This window comes from Propithecus coquereli, unplaced genomic scaffold (assembly GCF_000956105.1).
Source record: "Propithecus coquereli isolate 6110/MARCELLA unplaced genomic scaffold, Pcoq_1.0 Scaffold526, whole genome shotgun sequence".
NCBI classification, from domain to species: Eukaryota; Metazoa; Chordata; class Mammalia; order Primates; family Indriidae; genus Propithecus; species Propithecus coquereli.
In genome coordinates, this window is record NW_012151130.1 from 509,054 (window position 1) to 527,839 (window position 18,786).

General features: G+C 51.6%; 1 protein-coding gene across 1 annotated transcript in view; it reads left to right on the top strand.

The window, feature by feature from the left end:
- The window catches only part of CACNG5 (calcium channel, voltage-dependent, gamma subunit 5), a 63,439-nt gene extending 49,512 nt beyond the window's left edge, over positions 1 to 13,927 (top strand). The window contains exons 2-6 of the mRNA XM_012656900.1: positions 7,373 to 7,670; positions 9,125 to 9,211; positions 10,636 to 10,776; positions 13,237 to 13,382; positions 13,645 to 13,927. Coding sequence (XP_012512354.1) covers positions 7,475 to 7,670; positions 9,125 to 9,211; positions 10,636 to 10,776; positions 13,237 to 13,382; positions 13,645 to 13,902 — 828 coding nt within the window. The 5' untranslated portion in view covers positions 7,373 to 7,474 and the 3' untranslated portion in view covers positions 13,903 to 13,927. The remainder of the gene's footprint in view (positions 1 to 7,372; positions 7,671 to 9,124; positions 9,212 to 10,635; positions 10,777 to 13,236; positions 13,383 to 13,644) is intronic.
- The last annotated feature ends 4,859 nt before the right edge of the window (positions 13,928 to 18,786 follow it).

Here is an 18,786-nt window from a genome sequence, read left to right on the forward strand (position 1 = left end):
TTTTATGTTATTTTTGTGTCTGGCCATTTATCTCAACACATGTATTATTTCTAATGTTTTTTTAGCCGGCCTTAATGTGGCCATGCCTGTGTTTACAGTCTTGCACAGGTGATGATGATGCATCTCAAAAAGTTTCAAATCACTGGTATAAGACATTTTGCTTTACATGGGAGGCCTTAGACTGGCAAGTCATGTTGATGCAGCAAACACAGCAATCATGGCTGAGCAGAGCCCAGGCGCCAAATTCTCAGCAGAAGAGGGACTTTTCTGATGTGTTTGGTTTGGAATTCTCTGTGTCCTCACAGCAGGACCTTTGTGGTACCTCAAGCATCAGGGGTAAAAATGACTTTGAAATGTTTCAAACCAGATCTGACAATATTTGTAAGAGTGCTAAAACAATTTATATCCTTTAATCCAGAAATTCCACTTGCAGGAATTTATCCTGAGAAAATACAGATGCCCACAGATATTTAGCTATGTTTATTTATTATTGTTCGCAATGGGGAAAATTTGGAAACAACCTAGCTGTTCCACAGTAGGGGAATGGCTATATCAGTTTTGTATATGCAAATTAGAGACTATATTTATCCCACAGCCACTAAAAATAATGTAGAAAATATTGATGCTATTAAGTAAAATAAAATTAGGCTATACCATGGTACGTACAGTATGATCCCGTTTGTAATGCATAGAAAAATTCTGCAAAGAAAGTAATATTAATGATATAATTATTATTATCACTACTTGGTTAGTGCTACCTGGTGAGGTGGCCCTCCCACTGGACTTCGTGCCTGTGGCCATGCATTTGGAGAAACGTTGTGGATACTTTACAAGGTATCTTGTTGGACCTTCAATAAAGTCACCGTCAGCTGTCACTTCAGCTAGACTTCTTTTGATAAGGGCAGTGCCCATGGTGGGTGCCCACGATGCCCCTGGACCACCAGTTACCTCCTGAGAAACCAAGGATGAGATACTGACATCCACTCTAGGAGGTTTGGGGACACAGTGTTACAGGGTTAGGCCAGAGTTCTGGATCCTCAGCTCTGTGGCCTGGACTCCTGGCAGACAGGCAGGCTGTGGCTTTGCTCTTAGTCTTGGGGCGGAGAGTGCTTGAAATGCAGAAAGTATCCTCCTCAGGTCTCGCTTTTGTCAAAGGACAGAGAATACTTGCCCAGAAATGCTCAAACTCTCCAAAGTGCATCAATAATGGGCAGAGAGCTTGGTGGGACCAGCAGGGAAAACAGGTCACTCATCAGGACCCCCTCTCCCACCAGCCAGCAGCTTCGTGACCACCTGGTGGGAGCAGTGTCTCTAACGGAGAGGGTCCCAAGTCAGGAGAGCAGGATGGTAATGACACCTCAAGGTCTCCACCCCTTTCTGATGCTGGGCCCCTGCTGTGCTTGACATTTACTTAGTAAGCACTTGACCTGTGTTTGCTAACACTGTAGGCTATGTGTCTACAGAGATGCCACTGTACCCACCATGAAGACACCTCTTACACTATTATACAGAGCATTTTAGCTTCGCACATAAAAAAAAAAAAACCCTAAAGTCTCTCCAATTGGTTGATACGGAGTTGAGAGAGGAGACAGGAGGGCTGAAATTTGCAAGGGGTGGAACTGCCATCATGAGAGAGAAGTTGGAGAGCTGGATGGAGATGGGGAAGTCTGGGCCATTTTGCAAAAATTTACCTTATTAAATCTGCTTGTTGTTTACTGCTCTTTGGGTGTCAGATTGTGTCACCTTCTCATTGCAGCATTGTACTGAGGCAGCACGAGGTAGCTCAGACTGATTTGATTACACTTTCATAAATCCTCACAATAAGTCTTATGAAGTTATCCCTGTTTTGCAGACGAAGAGACTGAGGTTCAGAGTGGTGATGTGACTTGCCCAGGATGGTATGTAGTAGAGCCAGCATTACAACTCAGATTTGCCTAATTTCATGTGCCATTCACTCCCCCCTGCAGCTGTAAATTTTAGGGATTAAACTATTAATATGGTACTCAGGCCCTCCATCACTAAATTACATTCAGGACAAGGCCATGCCTGGAATTTATATCATATAGTGGCTGTGAGAAGAAGATGCTGATTAAATAAGGAAGCTATCTTGGTAACTTCTGTTGTGTATCGAATTACCTCGAAACATAATGACGTAAAATAACACTTTTATTTTGCTCATGATTTTATGGGTCAGGAATTTGGGAAGTACTCCACTGGGCACTTCTTGCTTGAGGTTTCTCATGCAGCTGCAGTCAGATGTCGGCTGGGGCTGCAGTCATCCGAAAGCTCGACTGGGCTGGACGTCCATCCAGGACGGCTCGATCCCATGGCTGGCAGCTGACACTGGCCGTTGGCTGGAAGCTCAGCTGAGCTGTCAACCAGAGCACCCGCACGGAGCCTCCAAAGCAGTGGTTCTCAACCAGGAGTGATTTTTGCCCTTGAAGGGACATTTTTGTCTGTCACAACTGGGGTACTATTAACAGCTGGTGGATAGAGGCTGTGGATACTGCTAAACATCCTGAAATGCACATGACAGTCCCCATGACAAAGAATCTTCCCTCCCAAATGCCAATAGGGCTGAGGGTGAGAAGCCCTGTTCTAAAGCATGGTGGTCTGGGGGTAGTCAGATTTCTTACATGGGGGCTGGCTTCCCCGGAGTGAATCCCCAAGAGAAGCAGGTAGAACCTGCATCTCCTTTTACAACCCAGCCTTAGAGGTCACATAGCATCTCTTCTGTGTACCTTACTTGTCAAAGCAGTCGCAAACCTGCCGAGACTCAAGGGGAGAGGACGTGGGCCCCACTCCTCAAAGGGAGGAATGTCAAAGAATTTGTGGTCATTTTTTCACCACCATAGACAGTAAATGGGGAACAGGATGGTGGGAAGCAGGCAGGGCCATAGGACCACTGGGGGTTGTCCTCTGGTCACCAGCTCATCGCACACCCTTCATCACAGCACTCCTGGGGCTTCTCTGGACTAGTAGGAAACTGAGATCAGGGTGTCTGCATTAGGCTGTCTTTCTGCTTTCTCCTTCTATCCTGTTAAACCTCTCCCATCCTCCTCAGTAGTTTGAAAGCTGGACTCTCTCTCGCACCTGTAACCTCACCGACTTCTGGGCACCTAAAACACTTCATTGCAAATTCTTTTATAATTGGCTTGTGCAGTGGAATCTACCATTAGTGATATAATCTCCATAAGACATTTCTCCCTAATTGCTAGTCATGGATGATAATTAGCATGTGATAATTATTCCTGATAATTAACAAGCTAATTCTTAGAGGTAAAGGCACCGGTAATCATCTTAAAAAGCTTAAAGCTGCCATGCTTCTGGGCCCCAATCTCCAACGGGACATGTTGACATTGCATGTTAGTGTTTCTAACCTAGGAGTTAGCTGGAGCCCTGCATTTTTGTTTACAAGGTCAGTGATTGGAGAATTGATTAATCTTTAATTTAGTTTTATTCCTTGGTTATGGAAACAGTATCATACATAAAGGGCTCTTCACAGTGCCTGCTAGCTGATTCATATTTGGTAAATAATATTATTTACTTATAAATAAATATCATTATATAATAGAGGCATAAATATAATTTTGTAATGAATATGACTCTTTTTCACCCCATGTAGCATTCTGTAAATTTACTGCATACTCTGGAAAGGGATAAGACTTTGTGGTTTTCCTAAGTACACTCTAGACTTCAGGGTCTGCTGTTGTAGAGTGTGGCAGGCAAGGTCACCTTCAGCCTCTTCTTTTATTTCTCGCTTTTGTAAATCCAGATCCAATCTCCTGTCCCCTTTCATCTTCCCAAATCTCCAAGACTTGAATCTCTTTCATCTTCCTGCCATGCTTAACATTAAAATGGGCAGCTCAGCTGAGGCCAGGCAGCAGCCATCCTATTTCAGAAGCTCTGATCCGTCTTCTCTGCAAGAAGCAGGGGCTTAGTCCATTGTTGTTTAATAATACTATTAATGATACCTTATGCCAGGATCATGCATTAGGTTTTTTCAAAGCACAGTCAGATCTACTGTTGTGTTTAATCACCTCAGCAATTTTTGTGAAGTGAGCAGGGCAGGGCTTGTTATTTTTCATGGGGGGCAGCAGGGTTCCCCAAGTGGGTTCCACAGAACTTGATGTGATTTTGTGGTCAAATAAGTTTGGAAAGTACTGGAATAGCAAAGCTAAACAGGCTTTTCCAGCCTTTAACATAATGTACAATGTGGTCCTTTAAGAGCTAGCTGCAGTGCTTCCCAAGCTGTTTTTCACCAGAGAGTCCTTTTATCTAGAATATTGCACGGAGCTGTTGCTCCATGGAACCCACTTTGGACACACTCATGGGGGTGGTCTGAGAAAGGGCGTGGGAGCGAGGCAAGGTGAGGTTCAAATGGAGGCGCCACCACTTGCTCACTGAGTGATCTTGTGCAAGTTTCTTAGCCTCTCTTAGCCTTGCTTTGCTTACCTGTAAAATGGGATGGTAATAGAATTGTAAGGATTAGAGAGTAAAGTTCTTAGCAGGAGCCTAACAATGGTAGACATTCGATACAATATACTTTAGCTTTTGTTATTATTCTCTTCCTCCGTGTTATCTGGGAGAAAAATGGGCCTGGGAGAGTGTCTTAGTCCATTTTGTGTTGCTGTAAAAGCACACCTAAGCCTGGGTAACTGATAAAGAGGTGTATTTAGCTCACGGTTCTGCAGGCTGAGAAGTTCAAGGGCACTGCCCTGGTGTCTTCGGGCAAGGGCTTTCACGCGGCATCGCAACATGGCAGAGAAGAGCAAAAAGGAACGGAGGAAACATGGGGGACGTCCTGGCTTTATCACACCCATTCTCACGGGAACCAATTCATTCTTTTGAACTAATCCAATCTCCAGGAAGCGAGAACTCACTCACTACCACCGCCAGAGCAGCGCGACCCAGCACCTCCCAACACCGCCACAACAGGGGGACAAATTTCAACATGAGCTCTGGTGGGGACAAACCAACCATATCCAAACCGTAGCAGACAGGCTAGTTTCCAACATTACACAGATCTTTAGTGGCACGGTTGAGTATAAAATCCAGTTTTCCTGGCTCCTAGTTCAAGGCAGTTGGCATCACACCCGGCTGTTGTTCTCTGGGAGTCTTATCCCTCTGTTCTCTGCTTCCCTGGTCGCTGGTAACCGTCCTCGGGGTTCCAGTCCCATTTCCTCTAGCAGATGCTGGGGTTTTGTGAGCCTCAAGTGTAAGTGGAAGTGCTTAGCTGTTATGAAAATCTTCATTATCATTACAGTATCACTACTGCTTCCCACCTGCGGCAAGGCAGCCTCTCCCTGAGGCTCTGCGTGCCTGCCCTGCCACCCCCTCCTCGGACCCGGGTTCTGCTGTTGTGATGCTGCCCCACCTTGCACATCCTTCCAGCTTGTGAACTCTGCAAGCGGCAGTGGCCCTGAATCTGTCGTCTCTTCCGCAGCAGCAAGCACAGGGCTGATGGGTGCTTCATTAGACGTTTGTATTAGATACCAGCTGCCCTGCTCCAACACCCACCTACTGCACAGAGAATGATTTGGCTGGGTGGGGAGGGCTGGCTGTTTTACATTTCATTTCTGCCTTCTTTGTCAAAGACAACGCAGGAAGGATTGTCAGGGCTTGAACCCCTCTCCAGCCTTGCAAACATGGTGAACACACACCATCACTTGTCTCTGGGAAGCCAGTGTGAGCCTCACTCTGCTAATCAATCAACTCTCCCACAGTTAGCTGCCAGGGCAGGGCCAGCGCGGTGGAACCAGAGCCAGGATGGCCACAACTGCTCACAAAAGCACCGATCTCCCCCACTCTCCCCCAACCCACCAGCCCGGGCCCCCACCCCACAGCGAGCTCAGACTCTGCACACGAATCTGGCTTCTGTCCCTTTTCAGCCGTCTCAATATCCACCTGTGCCTGGAAGCTCAGCGGGAACATGATGCCATCCCTTGGGTAGGGCCCCGGGACATCGCTGAGGCCTTGAGCTTGGGGGCCCCACCAAGGCACTGCTGCACCTCTTTCCTGACAACATTAACATGGCCACCTTGTGACCCTGACAGCTTGGGTGAGGCACCCTGTTTGAGTTGCCCCAGGTCCCACGCTCGCCTAGAGATGGCTCTGCCTGCCCCTCCACCCACCTTGGGTGACCCCTTCTGGGTTCTTGTCATATCCAGGCTTTCACCGTGACAGCAGCTGCTACATTGTGATGCCATCACCTGTTTGCTTGGCGTGGTGCTTCTCAGATGGTGGCAGGCAGACAACTCACCCGGATCCTGTTAAGATGCAGATTCCAATTTAGGAAGTGAGAGGGCCAGAGAGTCTACTGTTCTAACAAGCTCCCGTGATGCTGATGCCGCTGGCCCAAGGACCACTCCTTGAGTAACCGGGATCAGTTGTTTTCATTGGAATCACCTGGGAGCATTAAACAATACCACTGCCCAGGCCCCACGTGAATCCAGTTGTAGCAGAGTCTCTTGGAGCAGTGCCCAGGAATCAGGGATGTTTATATGCTCCCTAGGTGGCTCTAGATTGCAGCCAAAGAGCCACAGAGGCGCTGAGCCTGGCCGTGGCTCTGTGGGGCACGGCCTCCATCTCCCTTGCACCCCACTGTGGCCCCAAGCCCAGTGCCTGGCCCTGGCGGGCATCAGTGGGTGTGCTCATGGCCAAGCTGGCATAGACTCCGCTTCTCTGTGGCTGGTCCACAGCCAGCTCCTGCCAGTATGCTGTGCTGTGCGGGCAAGGGTCGGGCCGTTTCGGATTAGGTGGATTCTATTGCACTGGGACTGTGATGTGGCTTCTTGTGTTGACCTAGTCCTACAACTGATTAGAGTCACATGAGGAAGACAGCTGCCCCCAAGAAGCCTCCCTACCCTTCTGCCTCTTCCCAGGGCTGCTGCCACCCCCCCCTTCTGGGGCCTGCTGCTCTCACAGGCTGTGTTTGAACTTCAGAATCCTTCTCAACACAGAGAAGCCAGCCCAGCACAGTTCTCTTCTTCATTCTTCCTCTCTGCTTCCTGGGCAGGTCTCAGCCACAGCTCTCACTGGGCTGCGTTTGGGGTCACCTCTGTTCTTCTAGATGGGGAACTCTTTAAGGGCAAGGATAGTGTCGTGTTCATTTTTGTATCTCCCGTGTCTGGCACAGTGGATTGCTGAATGAATGAATGAATGAATAGTGGTACCCAGCAAAGGGGACTTCCAGAGAGGACAAGGGGGCCCTTGCAGCCAAGAAAGCTGTGAGTTCCCGAGGGGGGAGGAAGAGGGTGGCACCTGTGTCATGGTGGCCAGGCATCCAGGGAGTTGCCTGGTGGTCTTTATCCATCTGTTGAGCCAGGCAGGGTTGACTTTAGTTACTGGCTCCTCATCTTGGTCTTCTCAGAGCTGTGGCCACTGCCACCTGCTCACCCTCTCTCCCTGCCCCCAGATCCCCTCCGTGCTGGTGAGAGCAGGGCCGCTGGCCACCTAGCATCCATCCGCGAAGATGAGTGCCTGCGGGAGGAAGGCCCTGACTCTGCTGAGCAGCGTCTTTGCGGTCTGTGGCCTGGGCCTCCTGGGCATAGCCGTCAGCACCGACTACTGGCTGTACCTGGAGGAGGGCGTGGTCCTGCCTCAGAACCAGAGCACGGAGATCAGGATGTCCCTGCACTCAGGCCTCTGGCGGGTCTGCTTCCTTGCAGGTAAGGGCGCCCCGGGTCGGGGACACCCCACCCCTACCTCAGGATCACCTCCCCCCAAGAGATCCCTCCCTGGGAAGAGATGGCCCAGAGATGCTGGGAGGAGCCAGTTCACCATGAATGATCCCCGTAAACTCTGGGCGCTGCTCCCTGCAGAGACCGGGACCCTGCTGCAAACTTCAGCCCTGATGGGCTGTGTCCTTTCGCCTCCCAGGTCTTCCCTCCTGGAAGACGAATGTGACTATGCCTTCCCCACACTCTGCCCCCACAGAATGACAATGAGAATGACATTGCACAGGTCTCAAGTGCTCTTGCATACCTTAGCTCATTGAACTATGGATCCCCTATAATCTTCCAAACAATAGTACAAGACAGGACTCGTTACTATTTCCACTTTACAAATGAGGGGAGGGTAAGTAAGTCTCCTTAACTCAACTTCCTTGCATCCACTAATTTGCAGGGTGGGCAATACTTAGCAGTTTCGCTGTTCCTCTGTCCATGAAACGGCACAGAGAATACACAAATGCAGGTCTCCAGCCCTGCGGAGTGTGAAGCTTTTGATCCTGCCAATCTGGGCCTCCCTTCTGCTTGCTAAGGCTTCTCTGGAACCCTTGGAATTCTTACTCCAAGAGCTCTGTGCCTTATGCCTTTGTCATGGCCCAGGACCAACCTGCACAAGAAAAGCATCTCCAAGTCATGCGAGACTAGCCACAGCCTGGGCTGGCCAGGACTGCCACAGTGTGGTCACCGGGCTTTTCTTGGTAGGGCCCTATAACCTTCCTGTGCATTGCAAGGAGACACGATTTGGTTCTCCCAGATTTTTTTCCTCCAGCTTGATGGGAGAGCTTTGGGGGATTGGGTGGCAGTTGGTGCCCAGCAGTATTTAGCAGGGAGGCCATCTAGAGGCCTGGGCCTCACTTGTTGAGTCTGCCTTGGGAACGGCATCCAGTTCTGACTTCTCCCACTGCCCCAAACTGTGTGACATCAGTCCCTGCTTAAATCTGAAGTGGAGTTTGAAGTCACCGGGATCTGGTTTCCAAAGTGGTTGACAAGGCTTTTGGAGTTCAGCTCCATGACGCCCGCACTGGCGAATCTAAGTCAGCTGTGCCATCATCAGCCCCACCTGTCCAAAAGCAGTGAGACAGCACCAGGCGTTCGGTCAGCCCGGGGAGCTTGCAGAGCCGGCCTCTTTCCATGCGACGCCGGTGGCTGGGTCCATCCTCACCAGAAGCACCTGGGTGCTTCTCCAGGAAGGATTTGATGTCGGGACGTGCTTCCACCCCTGCTGTGGGCCCCCAGCCAGGGACAGGACCTCCCTAGGGTTTAGATCCAGCCCAGGTGCCAAGACACAGTGGGTCAAAGATCCTAGATGCATCTGGAAACACCTTTGGAATAGACTAACTTCAAATCCATGTTCAGGAAGGGCCTGGAGATGTAAAAGATTCTTGTTTCCACAGGTGAGGAGCGGGGACGCTGCTTCACCATAGAATACGTGATGCCCATGAACTCCCAGCTGACGTCCGAGTCCACGGTCAACGTTCTAAGTAGGTGCCTTGAACTTTGCCCCTGGGCCACTGGCCGCACAGAGAGGAGCAGGGCAGCGGGAAGAGTCAGGGTGGCCAGCGTACTTCTCAAGAGCAAATGCCCTTAGGCCCAGCTGGGTGTGCTGGCCTGGCTTCACCAGCTCGCCCTGCACATTAATTTCCCAGTGGTGGAGAAAGGTTGCTGTGGTGACCCAGGCAAGCAAGAGGGCTTCCATACCCAGGGAACTGAACTCTCTGGCCCCCAGTGGGACTGACTGCTTGGCCCTGGCCTCACCAGAGTTGGCTCTGCCCCCAGAGTGAGCTTGCAACACTGCAGTGCGATTCCGACACGAATCGCCTGCGGTTAACACAGACTGCACAGGTTTAAGGTCTCAGTCTTCGACAAGACTGCCCTCACCTCAGATGCCTGCTGCAAGTTCAGAGGTCCCCAGGCCACCTGCACTTCTGACCAACTGGCCACAAGTGCGGGAGTTCCCTTGACTCCCTCATGTTCAATAATTTGCTAGAAAGACACAGAACTCAGGAAAGCCCTGTACTTACCATTACAGTTTTATTATAAAGCATGCAAATCAGGACCAGCCAAATGAAGAGACACATAGGGCAAGGTCTGGGAGGGTCCCCAAGGCAGAGCTGTAGTGTCCTCTCCCCATAGAATCAGGATGTGCCACATCCTAATACATCTATGTGTTCATCAACCAGGAAGCTCAACCGAGCATTGGTGTCCAGAGTTGTTACTGGGTTCCATTATGTGGGCATGATTGATGGAACTCAGTCTCCAGCCCCTCCCTTCCCCAGGGGTCAGGCTCATAGCACCTGGCTCCAGACTGCAATGCTCTAATCACATGGTTGGTCTTCCCAGCCCCCATTCTGAGTTACCCCCTTAGCATAAACTCGGGCGTGGTCGAGGGGCCCACCATGAATAGCAAAGACACTCCCGTCACTTGGGAAATTATAAGAATTTAGAGGTTATCTCTCAGGAATCAGGGACAAAGACTGGATAAACTCTTTATTATACAACAGAACTGCTCCTCAAGTAATCACAAGTTGAAGAAGACAGAGGTCAGTGACTGTCCCATGTGCCACTCAGAGCAGCCCCTTGCCCAGGGAAATGGTGACTGCCCTTGGGAGAGGAAGCAAGATGGAGTGACCAGGTGCTTCCACAGGGCCTTATGCCCAGAGGAAACGATAGGGGCCTGAATATGTTGGCACTTGAAGCCAGGCCTTCCAGCCACCCCTCAGGGGCAAAAGCCCTGCCAGAGCTGGGAGGTCCCCAGGCCACCCAGTGGGGGATGGAGCCCGGGGAGCTGGTGCAGGGGCTCCGAGGACCCGGTGGCAGACACTGCCAGGAACACTGGGCTCGGGATGATGAGAAGAGAGCGAAGCCACCGGAGGCTGACAGGCCATCCTTTTGTCCCCTCACCTAGAGATGATTCGCTCAGCCACACCGTTCCCTCTGGTCAGCCTCTTCTTCATGTTTATCGGCTTTATCCTGAGCAACATTGGACACATCCGTCCCCACAGGACGATACTGGCCTTCGTCTCCGGCATCTTCTTTATCCTCTCCGGTAAGCTGTGTTTTCTGGACTTTTGACATTTAGCCCCTAAACAGCTCTGCTCTGGGAAGTCCTGGTCATGGCCGGGGGTCAGCCCCTGGCCCTGGAAACGGGACAAGCTGAGCCAGTGACCCGGGCAGAACTGAGTCAGAGCTGGAGGAGACTTCTGATGACCCTGGGCCCATCCGTCACCTTCCGGAAGAGCAATGGAGGCTCCTGAGGAGGAGTGGCTAGACAGGCTGGCCCAGGACAGAGCTGGACAGGAGCTCAGCCTTCTTCCCTCACTCCACACACCACAGCCAACATTTCAGTTCCCACCGATAATGAGCATTCCTGTGTCGAAGGGGCTATGTCTTCATATTTGTGCATAAACAATAAACACAATCAGCCTTTGGAATGGTGGCTCCTTCACCCCCACCCCCAGTCCCCAGCTGTTCTCAGGAGACTCCAACCGTCCCCACCACTCTCCAGTCACACATGCAAGCCACACCCTGGGCCCTCCTAGGCCCCTTCAATATGGATCTGTCTTCCCCGACTGACACCACATTGTACTTCATTCATTCTTCCTTCCATTCATTCATTTGTGACATCTACCACGCCTTATTCTGGGTGTGGCAACACCGCCCACAAAAAGGTAAGTGCAGTGGGAGATACAAACAAGTGGACAGGAAATAGTGCAGTGTGACAAGGGCTATGATGGTCATCTGCAGCCCGCGGTGGGGCAGGAGCAGTGGCTGGGGAGAGGCTGGGATCAAAGACAGAGATTTGGGAGCCATCAGCCTACGGAGTAGGAGAGACTCCATGGACATGGATGAGATTTCTCATGGGAGTGCAGAGTGAGAAGGGGAGGGAACGTGGTAAATAAAGGTGGCTCTTTCTCCCCTTTGCTGTGACCTGCACATTTTCATGGAGACCTTTTCTCTTGGAGATAATGACTCAGGCCAAAGGAGTGACTCTCAGGGCATGTATTTTAGGTGCCTTGGACTGGTTGACTAGGGAGGGGACCCAAGGGAGAAGATGCTTGGATGGAAGATGGGTGGGTGAGTGGCTTGAATAACTGATGGATAGATGGATGGGTGGGTGGGTGGATGGATGGAAGGAAAGGAAAAACAGCCATTGGGCACCAGGCATTCTGATTGTCACCGGATTCCTAAGTCGCTTTAGGATTCTTTCCCCAAATTTTCATGTTAACATAGCCTGGGAGCCAGGTGGCAGAATGCCTGATGCCCAAGAGCTGTTCTTTCTCCTTCCTTCCTTCCATCCTTCCATCCATCCACACGCCTACCCACTCTTCCTTCCCTCCATCTGTCCATCCATTTTCAATCTACCACTGGCCCATCTTCCATCCACCAAACCAAATGTATCATGAAGCACCTGCGATGTCATTAGCCCAAACTTTGCGTGGCAGTATTTCCACCTAGTGCAGAGTCACGATCCCAGGGTTAAGCTCGTTTTCCTACTGTGAACGTCACAACAGCCAAGGCTATCTAGGAGCTTTGAAACACCTGGGGTTGTTCAGCAGTGGGCTACAGGATCAGAATGTAGGATTGAGCTGGGCCATATGAAGTTGTTTTAATGATAATAAAGAGCATTCATTTGGGGCAGCAGCGATTCCAATCTGAGTTAAATACTAAGGAAGGTTTCAATCACACCTATTTTCCTTTAACATTCATCGTTCAATATGCCCCAGTTTCATAAAAATTCCATGCAAATGGAATTAAACCTGAACAGCTCAAAACAGAGTAATTAATTATGTCTTGATTCAATTACAGTTACTAATTGACGGGCCTGAGGCAGTCATTTGCACGGTCGCAGTAGGAGTTTGGGCCCCCTGGCCTCCTGGTTGAAGGCTTGCCAGCATCTGGACAAACTCTCTTTCCCTGCTCTGCCTAAAGATCTCAGGGCCACAGTCTGTGATCTGGTGGGCCGCACAGCCCACGGGCCATATTGGCAGACTCCACGAGGACACACACAGCTGGAGACAGGGGTTGGGGGCCTTGACTACCCCTGCTGAGGGGACCTATTTTACTCTTCAGTGTAGTAAAAGCCACTTGCCAGCTCAGTGGTTCACAGCCCCGGTTCACATTAGTGTCACCTGGGTAGCTTTTAAGAAAATGCAGTGCCAGGGCCCCAGCCCAGGCCGAGTGAGTCAGCAGGTCCAGGGCTGGCGCTCAGACACGTCTATGTGACAGGTGTGGACAGCGGGCCGAGAACCACTGGGCGTAGCCATGGCCCAGGAGGGAAGTTGGACAGGACACTTCCCTACCTGCAGCGATCTGCTACCTAGAAGGTGCTGGTCTAAGCAGGGTCCTCAGGAGGAAACTCCTGCTCTCCCTCGAACTCCAAGATGAAAGCATCCTCACCCCAAGACGGGCAGCTTTGCTCCTGAACCTCGAGGGGAGCTGATGCCACATCGGCCAACTCCCCGGCCTTCTGTGCTGAGTGTCCCCTCCGCTCCCCTGCCCCACCCAGGCCTCTCTCTCGTGGTGGGCCTCGTGCTGTACATCTCCAGCATCAACGACGAGGTGCTCAACAGGACTAAGGACCCAGAGACCTATTTCAACTACAAATACGGATGGTCGTTTGCCTTCGCTGCCATCTCTTTCCTTTTAACAGAGGTAAACCCCGTTGTCCCACGGAGCCAGGACAGGCTGGGGTGGGGGCGCTGTGCCAGGAGGAGGGAATCGCTCCATAAGCATCCTGGGCCACCGCTCTACCTCCCTCCTTCATCCCAGGTGACGCGCTCTTGCCTTCCCAGGGCTCCTGCACCCCGGACGAACCCAGGGCCCCACTCCTGTCCCCATGTACATGTGCTACCCCAGCCGGGGCAGTTAAGGCAGGCCCTGGCGGTGAGCTCTCCCTGCTTTCTCGTCACTGTAGAGTGCCGGCGTGATGTCTGTGTACCTGTTCATGAAGAGGTACACCGCCGAGGACATGTACAGACCTCACCCTGGCTTCTACCGCCCTCGGCTGAGCAACTGCTCCGACTACTCGGGCCAGTTCCTGCACCCGGACGCCTGGGTCCGGGGCCGCAGCCCCTCCGACATCTCCAGCGACGCCTCCCTGCAGATGAACAGCAACTACCCGGCCTTGCTCAAGTGCCCTGACTACGACCAGATGTCGTCTTCGCCCTGCTGAGCCTCGGCCGCCTCCCGCCCTGGACCTTTCTCCCCAGCCGACAGCCCCAGCTGCGGCGACCCGGGCTTGTCACCCGCCCCGGCCTCTCCTGCTGCCCCGTGGGGGCGTGGGAGCCCGGGGCGGGCGGGCGAGCTGATTGGCTGAGAGCATGGGTGAAGCCCCACCCCTGGAGTGCCAATCACGGCAGCGGCTCTAGGAAGCCAGCAGCTGTCCCCTGCCCCCGTGACCCGCTGTATATTGTTCCTGCGCTCCCAGCTTCCTGGCCCCAGGCCAAGGCCAGCTCTGAGATGCCAAGTTCCTTACGCGGACGCGGACGCAGCAGGACTCGTGCACTTGCCACCTGGCCTGGCCCGCATGTTCGTTATCTGAGCCGCCTGGCCAAAGGGTGACTCTGATGTGGAGGTCTGGCTGGCTCAAAAACGTCAAGCAAGCAGTGTTCCTTCTGAACTCCCTTATCCTTTTTTTGTCACCCACGTCCCTCCATACAACACACCTGCCTATGCTCAACGCTCTGCCCCACAGGGCTGTGAACCCTTCCTTCTCTCCTCCCAGCGGCCCTGGGCCCTGGGCCCCAAGAGGTTAAATAAGAGTGGACCCAGGCCACACCCATAAAGTCACAGAGGCGTTAATGGCTGAAGATGTCTTAATAGCATGGCCCTTTGATAACATGTATAATAGGGGCCTTTAATGCCTTGACCCAAAGAAGTGATTCTGACAACGAGAATTTTAGAATTGGGCTGGTCTGAGTTCCTATTACCAAGCACTGTTTCCGCCCTGGGGATACTGTCCCTGCTTACAAGGGAGATGTTTCCAGACCAAGGCCCTACCTAAAATCTAATCATGTAGACATGTCTATACCACCTAAGTAGAAGGCAGCTTTCAAAGAGGCTGCCTGGGATTTGGAGCTGGGCTTGGTGACACCTGGTGCATCTTGAGTCTAAACAAGGCAGACTTAGAGGGACTCAGCTGCTCTCCTGAGGATGCCTGTGAACATTTGGGGGTTGCCAATTTAATCCCAACATAGGGGAGCATCTACTCCTTGGGTATAGGATAGATGCAGGCAAATCAGACACCTCCAGAAGACCAGGCAGCGTGACACCTGTTTGCCTGGGGGGAAACCTGAGCTGGGGAGGTCTGAATCACCTTCCGTGAAGTCCACGGGAGGAGAACAGTGGGGAATCCATGGCAAACCGTGACCATGACCCCAGTGGTTCTCCAGGTATCAGCTCAACTTGTACATTTTTGATTTTGAGATGTTGAGTAGCAAAGCAATGCTGTGCTCTCTCGGCTGCGTATTTTTGTTGTGCCGGCTTTTCTCTTGCTCTCTTTAAGATCCCATTAGGTTTAGCGCTTCTCGGCCTCTTGGCTAAGGTCCAGTGTAAGACACCATTAGGTTCCGAGTGGGCAACACATGGGCTCTGGCATGTGCACATGGTACAGATAACTGCACATCTGGTGTGCGCGGCCCTCGGAAGAGGGGCGTGTGAGTCAGCCCGGGGTGCCGTAACCAACTACCACGGACTGAGTGGCTGAAACAACAGAAATTAATTTTCTCACAGCTCTGAGGACCAAAGTCCAAGATCAAGGTGTTGGCAGAACTGGTGTCTCCTGAGGCCACTGTCCTTGGCTGGCAGGTGGCTGTCTTCTCGCTGTGTCCTCACGTACTCCTTCTGCCCCCACACCCTGATGTCTCTCAGCATGTCCAAATCCTCTTCTAGTAAGGATACCAGTTAAATTGGACTGGGGCCCACCCAATTAATTAGGTGATTCATTTTAATTTAATCACTGTTTAAAGGCTCTATCTCCAAATCCACTCACATTCTGAGGCACTAGGAGCTAGGGCTTCAACGTATGAATTTAGGGTAGGACACGGTTCAGCCCGTAACAGGCAGGCTGTTTTGTGTTAATAGCCGGGCTATTCCTTGTTTCACAGCATGGTAGAGGTGAAAGAGAAGAGAAGCCAGTTCTGGTCCCAGTTCAGCCACAAACTCACTGGATCCTTGGTCAACCCCCTTGTACCCTGAGGGGCTTGGCCTGAACTGTTTCCCGGCCCACTCCCCACCTCCCCACAACTCTGAGGGTTCGGTCGCACATAGAAAGCTCCACACTGCGTTTGTGTATGACCTTTCAACCAACCCTTGCCTATAACCAATAGCAACTGCAAAGCCCAACTTCCTCCTCCACTGGCACCCTTTGGTTGTACTGTTTAGTTACTGTTTACAGAATAATACCGAAACCATGTTCCACCCAGAAGCAAAGGAATTGGTTAGCATGCTTGGAGAAAATTAGGTAGCATTTCCAAACCAGACAAGTGTTTAGATGTGCTCTACTCCAATTTTTGCCAATGTAATTAGCTCCTAAGATGCACTTTTCTCTCTCTAAAACACTCTTTCTCTGTCACTGCACCAGGCTTGTTTTTGTGCACATGGAAAAAATAGAATCCACTCTTAAACACAAGCTGCTTGTTGACTATGACATCATTAGGCTTGGCCTTTACCGGCCCGGATGCTGAGCTGCTAATGAAGGAGCTCTTAGCCTGGGAACATGCAGTTTCACGTATCTTAGGAACACGTTTTTGGCCATTTTCTCTGCTCCTGGGGGATGGGTGACTGTGTCACTAATTGTACCACTGCTACGGTTTCCTTTCTGTCTGTAAGTTCATCTCAGAATAGGGGACTATTTGCAGCCTCACCTCAATCAAAAGATTCATATCCAACATTAAAGAATATAAATTCAACTCAGAAGTCATAAATTAGGGTCTCTTCCTCAACACACTTTCTGGTCTTTTGTCTCCTCAAGCACTGTAAAAAAAATACCTTGGGGGCTCCCATTTTTCACTCTCAAGAAATGGGAGGGGTAGACCGATAAACCAAAGTGTCACGAATTATGGAATAAAATGACTCGGGCTTACCAGCCTTTAGAAGGGAACAATTCTGGCCGGGTGTGGTGGCTCATGCCTGTAATCCCAGCACTTCAGGAGGCTGAGGCGGGAGGATTGCTTGAGTTCGAGACCAGCCTGAGCAATATAGCGAGATGCCCTCTCTACAAAAAAAAAAAAAAAAAATTAAAAAAGAAAAGAGGAAACAATTCTGACATTGGTCCCCTCCCATCTGGAATTCTCCACCCTCCTCCTTGCCCTATGGGTGGGTCAGTGACGTCCCCCTACCCCCAGCACCACAAGATGACCTGCAAAGGAACAGGCTGCACACAGCTGAGGGGAGAGTCGGGGGCAAATCCACGTGTGCCACAGGATTAGCAGTGATGCCCCCAGAGGACAACATGGGGGGAAGCCCCCCTTAATATTTGGGTAACTCTCCCTTCTAAACAGAACCAACAGGATGTATTTACATAGATTTAGGTTAAGGAATTAGCTCCCGCGATTGTGGAGGCTTGGCGAGTCCAACCACAGTCTGATGGGGAGGCCAGCATCCTTTGTGCTCAGGGGATGTCAGTGTTTCTTCCATTCCTTCACTGCATTGGGCGAGGCCCACCCACGTTACGGCAGGCAGTCTGCTTTGCTCAAGGTCCACTGATTTCAAGGTTAGTCTCATCCAAAGAACACCTCCACAGATAGCCGGAAAAATGTTTGACCAAATATATGGGCACCATGGCCCAGCCAAGTTGACACATAAAACTAAACATCACAATAGGATAGAGGGAGAAGGCCCCAGGAAACAGCATTCCACCTAAGGCCTGAGCAAATCGGCACCTGGGCTGTGTTCCTTGCCAGCGACCTGACTGGCTCAGACCATCTGCCTCATGGGCACATGGTCTGTTGGCAGTTCCCCGAGCCTTGACTTTGACCCCATGCTCAGTGAACTACTCTCATATGCTAATGTGACACTGGGAAGTCAATTAGCCTTGGGAACACAACACTCCACATAGTGAGTGGGTGCAGAAGTGGATGAACGGGTGGATTCCACTAAATGTGCTTATGCTCTGGCGAGAACAGGCCAGACCTGGGACCCAGCCAGTGCCTCGAATGTGTGCTCAGCCATGGTGGCAGTGGCTGCTCCATGTGGCATGGGAGAGATAAGGCTCTGTGGCCACCACCGCGGGGGTAGAGGTGGTCAGCTGGAGCCAGGCCGGAGCCCCCACCAGGCCCCCAGGGCTGTGCAGCCTGAGAGGTGGCTGCCCTTGCTATCTGGGTTCCAGGTACACAGATGCGCTGATGGGAAGTGAGCAGTTACCCCTCCAGGATTCACGTCTCCCAGGACAGGTGCTTGGGGGCCTCAGGTCCTTGGTTCCAGCAGATCTAAGGTCTCTGGATTCTCACGTCCCTTTGCTGGGATCCTAGACCTCTGTTCTGGGACTTTGGACAGGTCACACCTTCCTGGGCCTGCCTCAGCTTTCTGGTGTGTGAAGCCAGGACTCCCTGTCCACTAGCTCTGGGGCCAAGATTTTCTGCCCGGGTGGCCCTGTCCTTGGGTATCAACATGTCACGGGCCCTCTGTCCTGCTGGTTCAGAGGCCTGAGTCCCCACCAGGGCACTGCTGCACCCTCTGTGCATTACCAGCAGCCCTGAGGACTTCAGTTTTTTCATTTTTATAATGGTGGGGGGGAAGAGTGGAAAAAATCATCTCCAGGCTCTGTCCCCAGACTCTGTCCCCAACTCTAAAGGCTGTAGATTTTACTGGCACAACCCAACCAAGCTCAAGTGGTGGACCCAGCCCCTGCCTCTAGCCAGGGGCACCCAGACAACACCCCAAAGAATGTTGAATTTAGCTAAGAGATCAGATAGTTGGGGGATCCCAAGGAAGAACAAGATGTATGCATAATAGAGAGCAAATGGCGGGCAATGGCAGGAGGGTGAGAGGGGAGAGGGAGGAAGGCGGAATGCCACTGCCTGTAGCCTCAGGTTGGTAGCAAGGTGGTGACAGCAAT